At 36.2% G+C, this 23,724-nt stretch overlaps 1 protein-coding gene across 6 annotated transcripts in view; it reads left to right on the top strand.

Moving 5' to 3' along the window:
• LOC149562034 (propionyl-CoA carboxylase) overlaps positions 1-23,724 on the top strand; it is a 337,515-nt gene that overhangs the window by 304,122 nt on the left and 9,669 nt on the right. For 5 of the 6 annotated variants that reach the window (XM_089825583.1, XM_089825582.1, XM_089825581.1 and 2 more), the window contains one exon: positions 12,224-12,263. The exons of the other annotated variant lie outside the window; for it this stretch is intronic. In XM_089825583.1, the coding sequence (XP_089681709.1) occupies positions 12,224-12,263 (40 nt within the window). The remainder of the gene's footprint in view (positions 1-12,223; positions 12,264-23,724) is intronic. 6 annotated transcript variants of the gene reach the window in all.

Genomic DNA, 23,724 nt, shown 5'->3' on the forward strand with positions numbered 1-23,724 from the left:
GTGGAAATTCACTTTATAGGCCATATTGGTAAAGGGTGAGAATGTGTAGAGGCTTAGGTAAGAAGGGGTTGTCTCGCACAAATATCTAGATTTTAAAAGAGCAAGAAGAGGCTGATGAATTGATTCTAAGATCGAAAAAATATTGTTTATACTGGTGGAGTTGGAAAGAAAAAAAATGAATTTGTTCACTGATTCTATTGTAGCCTCCAAGCATCCCTTCTTGCCTATACTAGAAGATGAAGATGAAGTACAAATTACCACCCACAAAAGAGGTCCATTGGATAACACATTTAAAATGGAAGCAAGAGACATCGTGATCAAAAAATTGCATGTTGTGTAATGTATCCAACAACACAGTACTTGAGTTATCCACCACACATTATGTACCATTGTACTCGAGGGAAAAGTATCAAAAGGAAATACCCGAGGTAAACTGCTTGAGGGAAGCCCCCGAGGGAAAGTGCCACTAATGTTCCAATGGTCTTTAGAACTACTTGGGCGGCAATTACCTTCGCCACCTTCAGAAATGTCACTCTTACACACGTATGGTAACTCTAGTAAATCGTACAATCGTACGGTAGACAAATTCTCCTCTCAGCTTGGCAACACTGGGTCCTAGCAGTGCCTTCCAAGTTTATGCACACCTTCTTCACTAGTTGTACAATACTGATGCAATCATATAGTAATGATGCGGTCATATGGTAGCAGTGTGTAATTATTGTCATGTGCCTTGTACTTCATCCTCGGGCCTGGTTTTGGGTATAGTAAATAAGATGTTATCAATAAGAAATGGATCGTTTGTACTACAGTGGAACACAAAATAAATTCACACATGCAATGATGATATCATCTCAAATTATAATGAATAGAATTCAACACAAAAAACTCAAACCAAGAGCAGAACAATATTAGACAAAGGGTTGTCGAAAAGTGAGCGACACCATAATAAATTCAAACTAAATAATGATAGCACTTCAAATTTTCCAGATCCGAAAAAAAGATGGGAAAGCAAAATAGGGTGAGGATTGATCTTGCCAAAATTGCATTAGCCAAATAGAAAGGTCTTTCACTTCCAAAATGGCAATGCTTGAACTCCAAATGGAATTTGCAATATTAAAAAATATCCCAAGATGCATACCTACAACAACCTATAGGCTGATATAAATACCCCTTGGGAGAAATTCCTGAGAATTTACAAAAAGGTTTCAATAGCGCCAACACCTATGGACAATAAAATAAAAATGAGCACCTTTATTAATTAATTAAAGGTCCTTTTATTGTATTATTTAAATTTTGGGACATTAATTAATTAAAATACTTTATTAAAATTGGGGACATTACACACTGTCTCTATGTCAATAGTCTTCCTTTCAACTTAGATAATCATATTGATGGGAAGTGGACTCGGCAATCAATAGTGCACCTGCTGTTTTTACAAGTCTTGGGTTTGAAAAGGTGTGTACCACCTTTTTGCAAAAAGAGGGGAATGTTATAGAGATCTCCCTTCAATCAATCAAAGATTTTTGGTTTGATTCGAGTGTTTCTATTGTTTCCAATGGACGGAAATATAATAGAAATTGTCCATTGATTAATTTTATTGCAGTGTCCCACAAAGGTACAATGTTTTTTATGGTAGTTGATTATGAAGGATGCATAGTTCATTTCCAGAATTCTCATTGACTGAATAAAGATGGCGCATAATGAGAATGTGGTCCAAATAATCATGGACAATTCTAAATATTGTAGGGGTGTAGGTCCTTTGGTTAAGGCAAGATATGAGCACATTTTTTGGACATCATGCACTGTATATTCCCTCAACTTGGTGATTCAACAAACTGAGACTCAAATGGATTGGGTGAAACCAAGATGCAAAGAGGGGGGAGGAGATTCAGGTATTTTTGACAAACCACTGAATGTCACAATTAATATTCAGATCTATCTCAAGATCAGAGTTGAAGGTAAATACCAAATTTTATATATTTATTTAATTTTATTTGTCATGTTAATTTATCAATTTGTAAAGATAAAATAAATTTATTAATGTCCAACAAGAGAGCACGAAAGGGTCTATGGGACTAAAAGTATACAACCAAGGTAACAGCCAATATCATGAACACCAAATAGTGCTCAAGGGAAAGACTAGAGGTCCTTCCTGAGCAGAAAGAAATCTAGCACCGAAGGATAGGATTTGAGGCAAGAGTAAGTCCTAGACCATCTCAAAATACTACTAGAGGTGGGGTGTCGCTGATAAGTGTAACCACTGTAAGGTCTCATAGACCTTGTGTGTTCAAATGAAGGAGAGCCAAGCTGCCAATTCGTGCCCTAGACAGGAGACACTGATGAGAAAAAGGAGGTGATAAGCTGATCTGAAGCATGGCTCGATGGGAACTAAAGTTGCAAAGTGTAATCGCGAAGTCGAGTGGCCTCCTAGAGGTAAACTGCAAGACATTGTTGGTTGGTGTATTTGAAGAAGGATGAAAGAGACCTACACTCCTTGAATAGGCAATGAAACCTCCCCCATATCTCGTAGAAGATGGGGCAATGGAAGGTGAAATGGATCTCCTTTTCCACCTCTACCAGGTCACAAAGGCGGCAGACTAGGTCTACTCTGTTGATCTAATGGTCAATCTAAATATGGAGACAGTGGGAACCAACTCTAAAGGAACCCAAAGAGATGCATAGGACGTAACTCCAATGGTGAGTCATATGGAAAGGGTGCAAGATAACCCCATCGTGAATATCCATATAGTACTTAGCATATAAGGCCATCCTTAGACAAAGTCCCCTAGGAGGATTACTCTAAGTCATGGTAACATACTGCTCATAGATGTCAAGTCTGACGTACTTGTTTAGCTCTTGTTGGGAGGGAATGAGGTGAGAAGGAGCATCAAGTGAGAACTCGAAGGGAGGGAGATGGTCAATCACGAACCCTATAGAGACCAGTAAAGCAGAGGCCTAGGCGTACCAGCAATGGGCTTGACTAGTAGAGTCAGAACCAACAACAACCTCAAAAGAACAATAAGCTAGGTAAGAATACCTATGATGATCATTGACTAAATTCATGAACTCCCAAAGGCGGTGAAGGAATCAAACTAGATCGAAGATGGCCCCAAGCTTGAAAGGATGGGCCCTAAACTCGGCCAAAATGATGCTATGTGTAGACTGATGACATCTAATAATATGTTGAAGGATAAGAATTTGGATTGTCTCAAACAAGGTCCAATCGAAATTTAGAAGGGAGGGATCCCACACAAAAGAGTCATATAGTACAGTTAGCTTGACCAAGAAATCTAGGAGGGATAACTTGGACATAGTGTCCTGAAAGTGATGTTTGAAGCATTGTCTCTCCAACATGTCCAAGGAACCCAATACCTTATTGACCCTGGGTTGCATGGCAGGTCTTGAACTACATTGGGATCTAGACAACTTAACCTTGAGGTAAGTATAAGAGAATGCAATCTTCATTTCCAGTCCTTGAGAATAGAAGTGGAGGTGGGACGTCTTCAAGAAATTAAAGACCATCACCCAAGTCTCACCAAGGTTCACCACTAACTGTCGTAAGTCACAAAACGAGGCCAAACTATCAAGAAGTTTTTGAAGACCCTCCGAAGAGGAGGCCAAAAAGAAGAATGGAGATTAGAACTTGGTGCAAGTAATAACCGTCCTCAAGGAGCAAGAAATCCTGGAGGAAAGCCTCAAGCTCGTCAATGTAAATAACAAACAAGGTACGAGAGTGTTGTAGATAGGATCAAAGAACCCCTACGGGTTCCTAAACCTTCCAACTATAGTCTTGTATAACCTCATAATACCTCCACAAGAGTCTCAACCCCAATGTCTAAGTCTCTGAAAAAGAGACACGCAGGGGATAGTGTCAAATGCTTTACGAAAGTCCAAAAAATAGTTGTATACTTTCGCCAAGTGGTGTCAGGCCTTCTCAATGATAGTTTGTACTGTAGTATCAGAATGTGGTCCATAGTCTGAAAGTCGAAGCGGAAACCAATGTAGGACCTAGCCCGACAATGTCTCCTATCAAGCTCTTTGGATAGAATAGTGTTCAACACTGTGGCATAAAGTTTGTCAAAAGGATGCCTAACCATGATGGTCCTATAGTTTTCAAGGTCCAAAGATGACTCAGACTTAAGAATTGAATTAATAATGTGCCTTAACAAGGAGTTTGGAAAGCCACTACAAACAACTCTATTAAAGAGCACTGAGAGAAAGGAACCCAGAACCGTGATGCCAAGCTTGAAAAATTCTACCTAGAACCCTTCCTCGTTTGCTATCATGTTGCAACTCATGGATCTAACTGGCTCACTGATGCTAGAGAAAGTGAAGAGATAATAGTAGGATGGGGGATGAGATGGAGAGAGGGTTGGCCAGGATTGTTGTAGAGAGTGGAGGTGTGAGGGACCAAGGAACAATGGGTCTAGGGTGGAAGAAGGGGGGATGGCAAGGGGAACAAAGTGTACCAGAAGAGCTTTTAGGAATGCAAGAGCAAGGCACGAAGGGATTTGCACTAAGACGAGAGGTACAACCACTTCTTATGGCGAAGAAGGCGGTGGTAAGAGAATCCCAGCTAAGCAAAGGAGGGGGAGTGAGTGGTGAAGGTTGAATGAACCAAATGTGGAAGGACTTGTAGTCATCATCGAACCGCTGGTTCATAGGGAAAGTGTTCCCACGCTTGGAACTGAGAGGAGAGGTGGTGTGGTAGGGGATAAAAAGGAGATCAAGGGGGGGTGTCCATGGAAGGGGAGGAGGGAGAAGGGGTGAGGGGGGCAAAGAGTCTGTGATGGAGAGATTGAGAAGGGTGTGATTGGCCAAGGGGAGGCAGGAGATGGTGAAGCGACAAATGGAGGGAATAAAGGAGACGCAAGAGAGAGCATAGTCCACAACACTCACTTCACCATAGTGGGGCCAACAAGTGAAAGACCTAGAACCAAGGAGACAAGAGAGCCCATTCAGAATCACTAAGTCAACAGACTTGCAAAGGTGAAGGTGTCAGCCATAACTCGTAAGGGGTCCTTAGCTATCCTCTAAGAAGCACTAAAGACCAAGGCTGATTGGATCAGCCTCCAAAGTACAAATCAAGTCAAACATACAATCATGGAGGTCAGCCTAAAGATCATTAGTCTGTGCACTGAATTTCCCCAGAATGATGATGTCTCCCATGATTAAGAATCTGGAAATGCAATCATAAAGGTCCACATAACGGTCCCTACCCTCTGTACTATGAACAACATAGGATGAGGAGGCTAGCAGAAAGTAGCACACAACAATGAAGATGTCTCTAAGATGTTGTGCAAAATGCCCAATACAAATCCATAAGAATTTAGCCGAGGTGTCAGAGTAGACCAGTGAAGTAGCACCGAAGAGACAGTCTCTAACCAAACAGGCGACACCATCAAATCCTCTTACCCCGCTAGAGGTCCTGACCTCATCTCTAATGGTAGAAAGCCACTGGTATCTAGGGAACCCAGGAAGAGTAAAAACCAAACTCTCATGAGTTTCAGTAATGACAAGAATATCAACAAGACCAACTGCATCCTGAAAAAGACATAGCAAGGACCACAAAGTACCATTTTCATTCTAGCAGTTGATAGGCAAGGAACCATCGAGAGGCTCCCTCCCACCCAACTGCATCTTAGACCATCATTTGGCCTTCAAGGATGGTCTCAGTTCCCAATCAGGAGGAGGAAAGTCACAAATAACAACCCTAAGATTCGAAATAACTGCCCACTTCCCTTCCTGTCTATCCTCCACAACCAAACCCCGAGAATGTTTCAGCTTTGCTACTTGAGGTTTCGTGAGATCCTCATCCAGATAAATCTTCATAGGAAAAGGGAAAAGCTTCCTCCTCACTCTAAGAACTCGGAGCCAGTCAGAAAGAGAAAGCAACTTGAGGAAAAGAGTGTCATCAAGACCAACTCATGCCTTGTTGAGTGTGATGTATACAATTCCTAGTTGGTCACTGAGGAAGGAGTACCCAATTGGGATAGGTTCAAAAAAAGAGGAAGGCTTCAACTCTCATATTAAGCTCATGATCCCACTTAACATGCTCGTCTAACAACTTCTCCTAGACATTTATTTCCATGCCAGGGAGAGGTGCTAAACTGGATTTATTGCAAATGAAGGCCCAAGATTTGATATGTTGTTTTGTTTTCATTATGAGAGGTTTTCTTGTTGAAAAGTTCGGTCTGTTTGTCCTTATTGTTGTCGATATCCCCAAACTTCTCAATATTAGAGTCAAAATGTAATTTATTATCTATTGTTTCAATGGTAATTTTTTTAGAAAAATCTTTGATATGCAAAAATGTTGGCAACAACACGATGTTTCAAGTTGTGTAGTGTCTCAAGCAATTCTTAGTTTCAAGCTTCAACATTTGGTCTATGATTCTTTGGTAAGTGATAGACAGAGGTTGATCTTGAGAGTGAGGAGTATCCATAGAGTCTGCAATGGCAAGTAGAACCCACCGACGAAGATAGGAACAGAAACAACAGACACCAACAGAAAAACAAACAAACAAACAAGCAAGGCTTGCGAAACCCACCCTCGAAGATAGGAACACCAAACACCAACAGCCAAACAAATAGGGCCTACAACAATGAACAACAGGAAGAAATAATGGTCATCAAAGGCAGAAAAGGCCTGCAAACAATGAGCAACTACAAGGAGACCAACAATGAACCACAACATCCAACAATAGTCTGCAAGCAAAGGTCACCAATTGATAACCCAAAAGCAAAAGCAACACTAAACCCTGAACACCAAACACATATCACTTAGCACTTAACAACAGCCAAAACAACCCACATCGAATGCAAACCACGAGAGCAACATCAACACACCAATAAGGCTGCAACATGAGACCTAAGCATAACATAGGATCAGAGGGAAAATCACAGAGCCCACAAGAAAAACACCCAAGAAAAATCCGGTAGTTTAGGCAGATTCTTTGAGCAAAGAAGACCAGTGTTACTAGCCTTGAACTCTGTCAGGCCCAAATTGGGCTCGGATTTGGTCTTAGGAGCCGAGCTCGGCAAATTAAAAAACCCATGAAATTCAAAGATTTTTAAGGATTTTAAGTTTTTTTCATTCATCATTTAGCCAAGTAACATCAAATACCCAATAATTGAGATAAATAGAAGCTACTTTGCACACATATACAACTTTTCATGGATAACATAAGTATAAATGCGAATTTTTGAAAGAAATTACTTAAAGTTAAATTGAATAACATTATAGATGTCTGAAATATAGTGTAACTGTCAAATGTCTACAATATCGATGGAATATGCAATCCATTTGAATCAGAAGTTCAAAATATATATCAAAAGAAAGGCTCACAGTGGCCTATGTCTTCCTACAATTACGCCTAAGATAGATCATGGAAGACTCTATAGTGATCATTTCTCCCTGTGTCTAAGGTTGAAACTCAGTGACATGCTCATCATGATCATCCTCCTCATCCTTATACTCATCCTCATAATCCTCATCATCAGAGTTTGATCCATCACTCTTGGCCTCAAGGTCTTGTACTAGGTCTCATGCTCTATTCTCCTCCAGTGTCATTGCAACTGCCTCTACCTCTCAATCTACTTGATCAACCCACTCCAAGTCTTCATCACTGAAGACAAGATCATCAACCTCTATCTTCCACCCTTCTTATATCATCAACCTTCTTCTTTCTCTATTCTTTGTGTTTGCAAGTGATAGAATGACCTCTTTAGGTCTTACTTATGCTTTTACATATCTAGAAAACAAAGAAAAACATTAAAAAAACTTTTTTTGGGTCCTTTTTGGACACTAACTGTTGTCCAAGTCAATCGAGTCAGCTACTTCGGCAAGTCAACCAAGACTTGGCGAGGACTCGGCCGAGTCCGAGTCAAAAGGCCATTTGCCTCATTTTGTCTGGCTCGCCTCAGGACTCGCCGAGTCCTGTAATGCTTGGCTCTTTTTCTTAAAAGATGAAAGGAGTATGCTGCTACAACTGAAAAGTGCTTCTCTAAAAAATAAAACTCCTTCAAAATTTGAGTTTCATTGCATTTTATGCCTTTGCACATGCATTAGGAAGAAAAACAAATAATTCCCAAGAAAAGAAATTGCATTTCCTTGTAGAAGGCTTTCCTTCAATTGAAAATGAAACAAGGGTGGTAATCGACTTGCAATGGATGAATATCCTTGAAATTTGGAAGACAGAAGTAAACTTTCCCAAAAATGTCTTGAGATATGCTTGAGTTGTCTTCATCGGTCGGATATAACTGGAAAGTGCCCAAAATGAGACTCAAAAGAATAAGAAATTGTTAATTATGCTTTTAAAACTTGTCTTAATTGATAGCTCTTCCAAGTGGAAACTCAAATTGACACACAACTGTTGTACTTTCTTTAAAAACTCCACATTTATAGCTCCAACTGTTGCATTAACTAAAACTCTACCTCTTGCCTTTGTAAGTGACTAATGATATTTCAACATGGTGAATAAATTCTTTGCTTTTTTCTTTGAAGCCTTTTTCTTTTTGCACAAAATAATTAAAATGTCTAACATTTTGATCTCTTTTCCCTTGAAACAAAAAACCTTGTTTTAAAATACTTTATGACTTTGGCATTGTAATTATTTTTTTCTCCTATCAATGTTGAAAAATACTTAAAATATTTTCATAAGACCTAGAGGAGTAACAAGACCATTTTTAACCTACAAGTAAAAATAGGTAACAAGAACACTACAAGGATGGGGCAAAGAATCTTTGGGATGTAACCCTTGAGTTTGCCAACTTGGATGCAGCCATTGAGGATGTGGCCCTTGTTTAAGCAGCTTTTCATGAATACTTAGGGTATCTAATACATGTTTTAAACATCGGAGAGGGATTGAATTTTATTATTGGCAACTTGTGTCTCCTATTTTTGTGCATATGGTTTTGAAACACCTAGGTTTGAAGGAAATACAAAGGATGGTAGGTTTTCTATATCAAGATTTTAGGGCCTCTTTAGATGATCAAGATCTTCACTAGAATCATCACTAGCAACCAGTTTTTATATTTATTCTTTTCGACTTGAGCTATTTATTGTAAGTTATCTTTAGCTATTAGTAATTTTGAGAAGACAATCATATTTTGAGAAGTCTATTTTTAGTACGGTTGTGTTGGATTGATAATTTTTAGAGGATTTTAAAGATCTATTTTTACTTGATTTTTATCCTCGGTAAAAGTCTATTTGAAGATTTGTTGATTTAGTGTTTAGTATTCATGGAGAGAATTGCACATATTAACGTTTCCTTATGGGAAATCAAGCTATTTATAGCGTAGAAGAATTTGCATTTTATTATGTATCACGTAAAAGTTTGTACATGCTTATAAATGTGCAATTTGTCCTAGTTTTTGGACAGTTTTGTGCCTACGTGCTGCCAAAATTGTTGTTCAAATGTCATGTCTTATGAGAGGTCTTGTGTGTGCTTGGGTAGATAGAATTACTTTGTTGAATTTGTAGGCATTGTATTGTATGTTCCTATAAAGTTTGTCATTGTGGCTTTGTACTCAATTCCTTAATTCGTCTTACCAAGTCATGCTTCTTTTGTTCAAATCAATCCAATCATTGCGGTGTACGAACAATTTTGGGTCTTTGCTTGTAGCGAGAAAAAAAAGTGACTGTTCATTTGCTTCAAGTAAAAGACAAAAATTTCCTTTTGTATGTTGAACCAATTTTTACCTTATTGGAGACCAAGTCACCTCTAGTTTCTTAAATTTTGTGGTGATATATATTGAAAACCTCAAGAGCTGAATTTTTTATACTGTAAAAAGTATGGTCATGCACTTAGTTTATAGAGATTTTGTTCTTTTTTCCTTACATAGAGCTTTCTCGTTGAATAAATTGTTTACCTTATAAGTTATTTTTTCCATGTTGCACTTACAAGTATAAAATTTGAAAAGAAAATAACTTTCTACAAGATTCTTGGAAAATGTATTTTTTTCCCCTTGGGTTGGATATGCCTAAATAATGTGTACTAAATTTTCTTCTATAACCTAGATAAGCCCTCATCTCATTTTAATGTACTTGTAGATTGGCATAGGAGTCATAGGATGAAGCATTATGTATGGGAAATTATTTATGGCATGTTCAATCCTCCAAGTAACCTAAATGTAGGTATAGCATATATCTCCAAGGATCTTGGAATATACTTCCAATTTTGTAGTCTCATATTTTGCTAGTATACTTTTTCAATAATTTCTCTTGAAAGCTTTTGGAATATGTCTTTTGATATTTTAATTTTTTTATTCCTAATAATATACTTCCAATTATTCTCTAGATATATTGGTCTAGTCTTGCCATGGCTTCATAAGGTGGTAAGTAGGGACATATATCAATAAATAGGAGATTTTTTCCATGGCAAGTCAAAGTGATATTGCTATCAAGATTCAACTGTGTAGTTTGAGTCAAACCCATTGACCCATGTTTCATAAGTAGTGGTTCACAAGAATCCATCTCTCATGTGATTGAATGGAACACTTAGCACTCATTGCACCTAGGTGATGCTCATAGAGGTGAAGCACTAGGACTTTTGGGGAGGTCACCCATAGAATAAATGGAACACTTAGCACTCATTGCATCTAGGCTAAATTACCATGGTTCGTCCTTAGACCCCCTAGACCTGCAAAAGTTCGAACTTGTTCAAAGTTTAGGTCTAGTTCGGGCAAGGTTCCATTTTTTGCCTACTAGTTTGATCTAGTTCAAACAAAGTTCTAACATGGGCGAACCAAGCCAAAAAAGTCGAACCAACTTCGAACCATATATTTTTTGGGCCCTATAGATGGCAATAAAGTGTTTTTTTTGCAAATTTTAATAAGTTTTTGGTGTCCACAACCCTAGAAGGTTGTTATTAAATGGTTTTGGTGACCTCTCATTGTCATTTTCATTGTCATTTTTTGAAGAATTTCATACCAATACCATTGGTGTTGCTGCTGATCCCATTGGCTTTAGCTCTATTTATGAGTCAACTAATGCCAGAAAAGAAGAAGAAGAAGAAGATTGAAGAACTTAGAATATTAATAGATTTTTATTCCATTAGTTGAACAATGAACGTGAAACAATGATACTTGAACTTGATGCTATGATTTATTTTTAATGTTTTGAATCTTTGATGTTGAACTATGTGATGGTATGATTACAAGTTTATGGTGTTTTTGTTGTTTAAATGTGTTTATGCTACTATGCTACATTCTAATTTTAACTCATGCTTCATATATATATATATATATATATATATATATATATATATTACATGTTTTTGCACTAACGAACCTAAACAAACCCAAACCCCTTTCCAAAATTTTGACGAACTTGCGAACTATTTCTCAAACTTCTAACTTGGAACCAAACCTAAACCGGTAACTTAGCATCTAGGTGATGCTTGTAGAGGTGAAGCACCAAAACTTTTCAAGAAGTCACCCATACGTAGTATTGTCATGGTGACCTGAGAAATCTTGCTGCTTCACCTCTATTAGCATCACCTAGATGCAATGAGTGAAAAGTCTTCCATTCATTCTCATGAGAGATGCATTCTTGTTAACCACTACCCATGAAACATGGGTCAATGAGTTTGACTCAAAAACTACACAGTTGAATCCTGATAGCAATATCACAATACAAATATTAATTCATAATAAACATTCACTTGCTATATATCATACAGCAATTCTTGGAATTTTTTAGGATTCACACCTCTATTGAAGGCAACTGATAGACTGGGATTAAAAGACCTGAGATACTGTGATCTAAAAATAGTGAACAGCATTTGCAAGATTTGTCTAACATTGAGAGAAGTAAATGGAACAGTATGCATACATGACAAAAAGATTTCCATGGTTAATCCTTACAGGAGACAACTAACTACAAAAACACGTTCACAATTTCATTTATATCAAATTAATATTCTCCATGAGTAGATATTGTTTTATTTGTGAATATTAGGGTGAGAACTTATTTTTATATGGTCTATAATCTTATGATCAAGGTTGAGACAAAGCCTTATTTTTACATGGTCTGCATTTCCTTTTGAATTTGTGTAGAATTACCATAACACATAAAGCCTGTTTGTCTAAGAAAAGAAGTGTGCCTCTTATTCAAATTAATGTTTTCTTATTCTTTTCTACAAAAGGATGTTTTCATCCAAGCATAAGTACTAGTTGTGGCTATTTTCTTTGAACAATGAGAGATTTCATTCTATCTTTGCAGCACGGGTTTTAAGAAGGAGACGTTTCTTCAAAAAATACTGGTATGATAAGATTTTTTTTTAGACTAAACTATTAGAAGCCTTTATTTGAGGGGAGAAAAATATTACACAAACTGAACCCATTATCAAACAGATTTAATTTTAATTTTAATTTTTAATTTTATACACCATGCTTCTATTTCAGAGTTATAGATGTAGGCAACTAAAATCATCTTAGCATTATACCAACGTCAGCTTATGTAAACTCGTTTCAAATGTCATTTTTAATTATTTAAATGATTATATTATTTAATTAGTCTAATCAAAAAGCATGTCTATAAATATTGTTATTATTTAATTAATTCATTTTTTATTTCATAAGGATAATTATATAAATGATATTTAATTATATAATTAATATATATTCCCTCCACTACTGCTAAAACTAAATGACCAATTAATTGTTTTCGACCTCATTATAGCTTACAACTAATTATTTTTGAACTTTTCTATGTTTATAAAAGTAGACTTCCACAATCCATGAGATCATTGCAAGCTGTTTTTAGATTTGATTGTTTAAGTATTTTTGCATTAACATTTCAGATTACACTATGTGATCCGTCATCATGATGAATGATAGAGAGTCAAAGGATAAAATGAGCAAATGATAAGAGGGAAATCTACATTTTATGATAATTTTATTAAAACGTCTTTTTAAAAGAAAGAATTTTATTGTTGGTTTTATTGTGATTTAATATTTTAGTATAACTGTTACAAAAGTCTATGTCATTAGTGGATAGTATTATGATGGGTGTAATTTCATTGTTCACTTTGTGTTGTAACCTTGTGTCAAATATTTTATAAATTATTAGAAACCTACTCATAAATATAAACTTTGTACTAGATCTATTTTATATAAAATGTTATTTGTGCTTACTCTGCCATTCATATTATTTATTAATAATTTGTAACATTTCGTAAAGTTGTATTTCATTCATTTATTGAAGTTTTGTTTGTGGGCACAAATTTCTGTTCTCTACAATCTATCTAGAAATTTATGTATGTGCTAAACCCTAAAAATCTTGCATGAATTGTTCATTGTGTGTTTCATCTTAATCCTATGCAGTATAATGTTCCAGAATTTGGGTCATCCACATCCCCTTTTGAGCTAGGTAGGAGCACTATGATGACTAGGATGCTAACTTGCTAGTTCTACATTGAATACATTGCAGAAAATTAAACATTTAACCATGTCTTGGTGTCATTCAAGATAATTTGATGGTTAACCATATGGATGCTAAAATTTGAATAATAAAGAAATGGGAAACTCTTCCGTTTTCAAAACCAATAATAATTTCAAATAGTTGGCCAACTTAACATGTTTTCCTAAGTTGCCAATTCAGGTTCAGGGACGGATTCAAGTTCGAGGTTTGGGTTCGTGGTTTCGTGCAAAAAAGAAAAAATCCCATTTGGATTTGTGAGTGTATATATATATACATTATATGTACAAGAGAAACATGCATAATTGCAAAACAAAGTCATTTCACAGTATGAATAATTGTTGCTTGATTATTGATCAATGTCAAATTTCAACGATAAACATTAAATACTCGCTCATTAATATATCTTCATGATTGTAAAAAAAATCATACATTGAATTACTAAACTGCAAAACATAGACTAGTTCATCAAATAATAAAGTTTGAAACATAATAATAGATGACAAGTGTTTAGTAGTTTATCAATGATCATAGTATCAAATGCCCTTCAAGGGTCAAACGGATCATCAAAAAATGACGGATCCACTAGTCCCAAATCATTGGAATCCAAAGTGGTTCCACTAGTCCCAAATGCTGCTATTTCATCATCCTCCTCAACATGAGAGATTAGATGAGTGAAATGTTTTTTATTAGGTTCCTTTTAGAGTTACATAAAAAATAAATTAAAAACTCTTTAAAGTTGTTTTATTTCACATTTTGGACCCTCCTGCCCCAGATCCTCCCGAGTTTTCTGTGGATTCGCTCCAGCAAGGATGTGGGTGAACTCACTGTCCAAAAGGACCCTGCCCGGACCCACAGTGAACCCGGATGCGAATCCAGACCTGTGCAAACCCGGACCTGAATCTGGGCAGCAGGGGATGAATCCAGCTTCTTAGATTTTTTCAAATTATTGGCAAGTAATCTGCATAAAATGTAAAATACTTGGAATTAAAGATGATAAGTTTGAGAGTTTGTTGAAGGGTACCAAAACTTCTATACAAGTACTGTAAACAATGCTAGAATTACATATTAACAGAAGAGGTATGTTGTCAGATCTGTTAGAAATGGTAAAATAGCATCCTTGGAATCAAACTAACAAATCCACACTCAGATAGCATATTCTGATAAGCATGGAATAATAAACAGCAGTTACAGATTAAAAAGTTCCTCTAGAGTTTGAATCTTCTGTAGAAATAAATAACATATAACTGTTATTTAATTACTGAGTCGTTTGAAAACTGTATATACACATCTGGAAAATGGCTGTTTGAAAGAGTTATTGCTACAAGATGTACGGTGCATGGAAATTTTGGAATTGGATTGTATCCTTAAATCAAATGCTCATCTAGCCAAAACTTATATGAATTGCTCCATCTCCAGCCATGAACAATGTGTGATCTAAGTTTGTGTTGGTATTTTTAGATGTTATCCTGATATAGTAGGACTTGGGAGGAGTTTATGCAGCATTTGAATGAAGTCTTGGAAATTGTTGAGATGGAATTATTATTTGCAAATAAAGCCCAAGTTTACTATGACAAAACTCTTGTATCCTAGTCATGTAATTAACTCTAAAGGGGTTAAAGTTGACCTAGAGAAGATTAAGGCCATCTTAGATTAACACCCATCAAAACTCAATCAATTGAAGGGGTTTTTTTGTACTTTGTGGCTTCTACCAAAGGTTTGTGAAAGGATTTTCATAGTTGGGCTATCCACTTGCTATTCTCACCAAAATTGGGTCATTTGTATGGTCTACAGCAGTGTAGCAATTATTGGATCACTTAAGAAAATCTTGAGTACTTGACCTGTTTGGCCATACCCAATTTTTCAAGCCCTTCAAGCTTGAGTGTGAAGCATATGAGGAATTGGAGTTGTTCTGACTCCTAATACAAGCATCCCTTCACATTCAAAAGAAGGAAGTTGAGAGGATAAAATAGTAATTCTATGTATGAGAAGGAGATGTTTGTTGTTATGTACACCTTGGCAAAGTTTAGACAATATATGGTTGGAACAAAGTTCGTTGTCAGATGTGGTAAGCACTCCTGCATTATTCTCAATTTTTGACAGTATGAGAGTTCGAAATAAACACATAACCTCTTCTCTTATACATGTTGATAAGGTTTACAAAGCTGATACAAGTGTTGTTACAAACAATACTGATGAAATCACTTTTCTGGAATGCCCAAATACATAACCCAATATCCAACTACGAATAACAATATAATAAATTGCCTAGATGAGTAGGATGGTCAAATGTTGAATTGTAAATACCTTTGATGATTGGTACAGATACTATAGGCCCGATATGAATATTGTAGCACTGATTTACTGGGAAACACTACTGAAGACACCACCAAGCAATGCCCAACTTGAAGGACAACGACCCAAATTAAAACAGCAATATGCCTTATGAATAATGAATAATATGCTGGCTCAGGTTTGATATCACTACGTTTTGTTGTCTAACTGACAAGCAAACCAAAAACATATTGAGAGTACACTAAAAGCTACTAATTGTTGAAATTTGACTAAAGTGCAAAAACCAGTTAGATCCACCAGAAGTATAATTTGCATTGTAACTCCTATAGATCTGAAATCCATCACAAACATTATAGAATCCACAAAGTTTCGTGATGGAGGGATGCGGGAATGGATTTTGGAGACAGGGAACCAAGGGCCTATATGTTGGGACGGCAAGGGGATGGTGACAGAGTAGAGGTGGAGGGGGTGGCACTGATATACAAATTGAAATGAATTGAAATATTTAAGGAGAAATCTGCAAATATAACATCTCACTGCAAGTGCCCAATGAATGACAAACTAATTTTCTGAAGTTAAACATTACATTTAGTATGTAATGGCATGTTCCATATAGCAAGAGACCTAGGAGCATCTATATTCTAAGATTAAGTGGATCAAGAATAGATTATTCCCCTTGCGTTTTTGTGTATCAAAGAAGATATGGACAAATATAACCACTACTTTGTTTGCATTATCAAATAAATTAATTAGAAATTTTAGGCCTTTCATTTTAGTATCTCACTGACTGAAATTTTCATGTATTTAATTTCAAGCATATTCTGCAATGCTGATATTGAATTGTGGCTTTTGAAAGGAAGCTAAGTGCGGAATAATGCTTTCAAATGCTAAATCTAAAAGGAGAGGTGATGCAAAAAATTCTCACAAACCCTTAAGCTATTGCAAACTAGATAAACACAGAGAAAATCAGAATTAAGAAAATAAACTCACAACACCAGAATTATGTGGGAAAACCCTTTCAGGGAAAAACCCACCCTCCAAAAGTAAAACTCAATTGTCTTATCAGCAGCAATAACATTTAAAATACAATTCCTTGAGCCAATGTTCATTGAAGGGTAAATACAGCAGCAGAGAATTCTAGAGAATATCCAACACATAAACGCTCCTTAGAAGATATCCAACCCAACATCATCAAATGCACTAAGTAGCTACATATTTATAGATCTCAATACAAGTGGAACAAGCCCATGGTTTTCAAAACCAACTCTAATACCAAAGAGATATGTGGTGTCAACATGCTAATCTAAAGACACATTGCACATAGAAACTTCCAATGCAACAATACATAACTCAATTATAACAGTCACCATTCCATATGCAACACCTACCTCACACCACTTGTGAACAGTGAACACTAAATATAAATAACCAAAAATTAACTCTCCATGACTCTTCCACTGAACTAGTAACTTTCATAATCATTGCATAGATTCAACATAGCAACTTATGACACTAGCTCCTTAACATTAGGGCCTGCAAATGGATTGAAAGAAATAAATAAATAAAATAGCATGTTTGAACTTAAAGGTTGATACCTTAATCCTAACATTCTCCCACTTGTTAAAGACTTATCCAGAGTCAAAAGACTCAAAACTCAATCACTTGTTCAAGGCCCCATGGCTTATGGTGGCACACCATCTGAACTTCTCAGTGCGTGTTGGCTTCGTCAATGCATCTGCAACATTTTCTAAAGTACCAATTTTTTCTAGCTTCACCTTTCCATCTCCCACCATATCACGAACAAAATGATATTTTACATCAATATGCTTTATTCTAGCATGGAAAGTAGCATTCTTTGATAAACAAATAACACTTTGGCCGTCACAATAGATAGTAATTTTCCCTCATCAAAACCAATATCAGAACGCAATCTCTAAAGCTAAACCGCTATAAGCAAGAGTAGCTACCATATACTCTGCTTTCGTAGTGAACATAGTAGTTAAAGTTTGTGGCTTACTCATCCAATGTCATGTCCCCTTTCTAATGACATAATTTTTAACAGAGAATTTGCCTATCATCGACTCTCGTAGGAAAATGATTGTGGAAAGAGGGTCATTTTATTTCCAGATGATTACATTTTTGCTCTCGGAGAATAATAATTCAATAAGTGGGGCCTACTTGTTCTAATATTAAATTAAGGTTGTACTTTAACTTTATAAAGTTATTTATTTAATTTTATAAAGTCTAATAATCAAAGTACATCATAAAGGATAATTCCGGAAACTTCCAGTAACTTCTCAGCGAGTGAATAAATAGAGGACATAAGGCACCCTTTTGGACAAGGCGGTTTTGTGAATTCGATTTCTATTCCATTTGAGCGATTTGTGACCATTTGGTCTGCAAATTCTCAGACTATCTTTGGGAACGATAACTCCCATTGATAAGCAATTTTGAGGGTGTGGAATATCACCCGAATTATTGCATTTGGAGGTAGCATTCAGCTATTTCGAGTTGGGCGAAATTTGTGGCCTAGGGCCAACATCCAAGGATTTAATTGTGAGGAGTCGAATTGCCTATCTTGTGAAATTACTGCAGTGTGGGGGAGGATTTCTTCATCTAGAAATAGACGAGCTGTGTAAGGCATTCTTTTAGAATTCGCCATTAACAGGAGTGCTTCATTTCTCAGTTCGAAACTCAGAGAAAAGACAGCAAATTTTGTTTGTATTCTGGAGCGTTGTTCGCCAACGGATCAGGTACTCCATCTGTGTGCAATTTTCGAACAAATCTGCACACAACTATCTTCATATCGCAGGGCCGCGGTCAAAGTTTGAGAGGACAACTATCGGTGGCAATCGTTCTTTTTACAAAGGGGTATAGTCGAGTTTGGGCTAGTCCGGATATTCACATCATGCGAATATAATAAGCTGGGCGGCAGTTTCGACCCCAGTCGGAATTAATTTCGGCGGATGTTCAAAGGAGGTTTCGTTGCGGGTCTGCACATTTCCTCATAGCGGGTTATTCACCAATTTTAACTCCACGGCAGGAACCAGATATCGTGGATTCATATCTACCATCTCTTTTGGCACTCATCACAGTCCAGGTTCCAAACGGTTATTTCATGTTTTGTTAATAAAACAATAAGATTATATGGGTGAATGAAGAACATGTGCAAACCACATCATTTGCCGTGATTTAATAATTTTCCATGTATAGCAGAATTAGATATTAATACCAATATCACCGAATTGCTCATTTAGTTGCAACCAAATTTTTTAGTTTCATATCAAATTTAATTCAGGTTATTTCAGGGGTTTCAAAAGCTTGCTTGCAAATCGTTTGACAAAATGTCTAACCCATAAAATAGTAAGTTTTTGGTATTGGGAATAAGGTATAACCTGCAGAGGATATTTCATCCAACTCATTGCACCACCATTCATTGTGAAAACATATCTACTAGTGGATCTTCTGTCAATGTCACCTGCCCAATGTGAATCTAGATATCCAAGAATGCAAACTAAATGCTGGGGTCCAATAGGATTACCATGAAAACATAAGGAATACTTAGATGTGCCCTGCAAATAACTGAACGTTCTCTTAAGTACATCCCAATGTACCCTTCTAGGATTAGCCACATACCGACTAAGGACTCCCATTGCTTGGGTAATGTTTGACCTTGTACAGGCCATAGCATACATCAAGCTGCCAACATTCACATAAGGTATTTGTCATGTCCCCTATTTTTAATAAAATTTAATAATTCATTAATAAAATTTTGATTACCATATAAAAAAAATAATTAAAAAATGATTAAACTAAAATGTAATAATAATTTATCAATATAATACATTACTAGAATAAAGAAATAATATAATAGTGAAACCTATTAGCTCAGAAAATAATGATAAATAATAAATATTAATCAACTATTAAATAATTATAAATAAAGACATTATTATAAATTTGATAAATATATATATATACGAATAATATTAGAATAATTCATAATCAACATAACTTAAATTAAACATTAATAAGTTTCATACCAAATATTAAATATGAATAGCATATAAAAAATAACATATCAAAAGATATCTTATAACAAAACCTAAACATATCGGACATTATAATGATTTTTTGAGGAGACACCAGCCTTAATGTAGATATTAAATGGAGGTTCTGAATTGAGGGAGAGGGTGAACAGTTTTCATATAAAATACAATCTGAAACTATAGCTTCCAAAATATCAGAAAGAAACATTCTAGAAGGAGCGGGTAATAGAAAATTGGAAGGAAGCATTACATTTAGGTCACGGGTTCATAGTCTTGACAGCAGTAGAAGACCATTGACACATCCAGGTTGGAACGGTAGATAGAAAATCTCAATCAGAGACTACTGAAATAGACTTCCATATTGAGAGAGCTAGGGGCCCGAACAATCAGAACTTAGCTCTTCTCATAGTTGGAGCCGCACATCGAACAATTCTAGTACATATTATTGAGCAGAGATCTTTGTAGTATCGAATGCACCATTTACAATATAATATTCAGGGAGTGTTAAAAACATAATAAGAAGGAGATTGCATTAGAGAGGAGATACACTAAGGGTAGACAGCATCGACTTTGATACACAATTGTCAGTGTTTATATCAGAGACAGCCGTATAGTACTCCTCTCATACAATAAATGAACATATATTACTAAAGATTGAATTCCTTATTGAAGATTGTGGAGAACATTAAGGAGAAAGGAGCCCTGCAGAGAATAGACTATGCTACTATTTCAGTAGGAACAAAGAAATATCAGATCCTAACGTCCCAAACACACATCATTTTCAAACATTTAAACTACAGAAGAACACTCAACCATCTTTGATCACAACGTATAGAAGAAGTTTAAGAAGGGAAAGCAAAGCACCAGGCATCCAAATTGATCTCAGTTTTTAAAGAACAGCAGAAATAGTAACCTTCAGCAATAATTTTACCCAGATGCATATTAAACTTGTATAGGGGTCACACCACTAGTTTATTTTTTAAAACATCATAGTGGATTACAAGCAATATGTATTGATATAAAACTGAACTGCCTTGTAATGGACACCCTTGGATGTCCCAAAAAACTAAACCAAATTGCTGAAAGGAATTATGTCAAACAGTTTGCATTCAACTTCTTAAAACCTCTTATAACTCTGGAAATCAAACGTTTATTTGTTTGTTGTGTTTCGTGCATGGAATTGGTATCATACAACATAAACAAGAAATAAACTACAATAATATGCAAAGTGGAAATGAACTGCTGCTAATAAAAATGTTATTTTCAGAATTCATAAAACCAAATACATAGCAGATTTATCAACTCACTAATTACTTCAACAATATTGTCATAATACTCCAGCCCATGCTTACGAACTTGCTGCTACAATACTTTGTCCTCCAATCAGTCCACTACCTTCATAATACCATTCCCTCCAAGCGGCATAAGCGTCGGACAAGTAGTGAAGAAGATATGAGCAAAATATCAAATCTGCCTGTAGCCGGAAATGCAACTAAACTGCCTGATAATGAAGCCAATAAGAAAGAATTCCAAAGGCCAAACCCCAAGGGAATGACGTCTAGAATGTTACAAAAGAGGATAGACGTCCTCAAATGCCAAGAACAAAGCTGCAACTCACACACCAATTTCTTCTCATATTCAACCTCCTAATGAAGCCACAAATGCTTCCTTTTATTCTATTTCCAAGGGTCCGCTCAACTCATATGGGCAATGTGGGATAAAAGATGTGTACTATATAAAACATATATTAAAATACCCCTTATGTCTCCCTTAGGTACACACTACCATAAAATAAATATTAAAGTAACACTTTAATATTTTACAATTAACTAGACGTTACTTTAATAAAACTTCAGGCATTAAAATGTATTAGCAATCGGACTCCGAATAATGCGAGTGATAGCTCATCAGAAAGCTCTCACCGAGGAGTATCGAATTCCAATCACCAAAATTGACCTGCACTGTGTCCTGCCGACTTACTAAAAATAGTAAGTATGCCTGAAACTGAGTAAATCAACTTCGTTTTGGCCCAAACTGGAAATGACTAGGCCAAAACACTCCAGGATCCCATTAAACCCTTCGTTAGCCCTCGGGACCATGTAGAACAAGGCTAACGCACACACACTTGGTCAACTGCTAAAAGATGGGATCATTACATGCCTTTTGTTGCAAGGTCATAACATTGCATTTAATGTTATAGTTCATTGGGAATAAACATAAATCACATTCTTTAGAAGAGGGATACTAGCAACTCATTATATATTTTCCATTGGAGTTGTTATCATTACCAATAGCTTAAACGTATGTGTAAGATCAACTATTATTATTCGTTTGGCCGAGGGAGAAAGTTACCATAATTGGTATATTTTCCTAAGATAGCCGACAAGTGACATTACAGTATTTTAGACATATACTCCATCTCAATAGGAGATTTTGGACAATCCTCCTTAGAAAGCTTTGTCCCCTATAACATTGGAACAACTAAATGCCTGCAAGCTGCCATGGTAGATCTCTCCAACACAGATTTCACATACTTTCTCTCATTCATCCAAAGCTTTCTGCTAGCTCTATCTCTAATGATCTCAATCCAATGAATATATCTAGTTGCACCCAGATTTTTCATTTTAAACTGTGTTACTAACTAAGACTTACAACTCTGAAATAATTCTTTTACCATACCCACTAAACAACATATCATCCACATACACGACTATGATAAGAATGTGACCATTTTCAAATTTATAATATACACAATGGTCGGATTTAGATTCAGAAATCCCAAAGACAACACATAGGTATCAACTTTCGACACCACATTCTTGGATATTGTTTCAATTCATACAGAAATTTCTTCAACTTGCAAACAAGGTTTTCTTTACCTTTTTCAATGAAATGCTCTGGTTGTGACATGTAAACTTCCTCCTCCATATTGCCATGAAGGATCGATGTCTTCACATCCATTTCCTCAACTTTAAAATCATAAGCTGCAATGGAGGTCAGCTTAGCTACAAGAGAGAATATTTCACCATAATCAATTCCCTTCACTTATGAATACCCTTGCGTCCAACCATGCCTAATACTTCTCAACGCTGTCATCTAGACCTAATTTCCTTTTGAACACCCATTTACATTGAACAAGTTTCCATCCTTAAAGTAAAGGTACAAGATCCCATGTAGTATTCTTCTTCCATGCTGCCACCTCTTCATTCATGGCTTCCATCTAGGAAGTTGCATCATTCATACCCACAACCTCTTTAATAGTCCTAGGCTCATCAGTGTTAGCAATCAAAGAAAATAAACAGATGGAATCCACCAAAGAATATCCAAACCTTTCATGTGAATAACCATATCTATTGGGTCATTATCTTTCACGAGTAGACCTCCTCAATGGCTAAGGTTGAGGTTCTCGTTCTTCTTTGAAACTTATAGAGTTGCTTGAGCTCTCATTGTCATCGGGTACAACATGAGTTTGTTGTTCAATTCTTATAAGAGTAGATAATATCTAAACTACCTCCTTTTTTTGTTTTTCTTCGTTCTTTGGTTGCTCACAAAATATCACTTATTGTATAGAGCGCCTTTTCTACAACTGGATCCAAAAGCTTGTACCCTTTCACACGTACACCATAGCTAATGAAGATACACTTAACTGCCTTGGTCTCCAATTTTGATCTTTTTTCACTTGGCACATTAGCATATGCCTCACAACCAAAGACCCTAAGATGTCTCAATGAGGGCTTCTTGTGAGACCATGCCTCCATGGGTTTCATCTCAAAAAGTGTTGAACTAGGAGATCTGTTAACTAAATAACATGCAGCGGCTACAACTTCAACCCAAAACTTTTGTTCAAGCCTAGCACCACTCAGCATACCTCTAGCCCTCTTCATCAACGTTCTATTCATCCTCTTTGCAACTCCATTTTGTTGTGGAGTGTATGTAGTTGTCTAATGTCTCTCATATCCA

This window comes from Cupressus sempervirens, chromosome 4 (assembly GCF_028749045.1).
Source record: "Cupressus sempervirens isolate cs-2001-9-10 chromosome 4, ASM2874904v1, whole genome shotgun sequence".
In the NCBI taxonomy this organism is placed as follows: domain Eukaryota; kingdom Viridiplantae; phylum Streptophyta; class Pinopsida; order Cupressales; family Cupressaceae; genus Cupressus; species Cupressus sempervirens.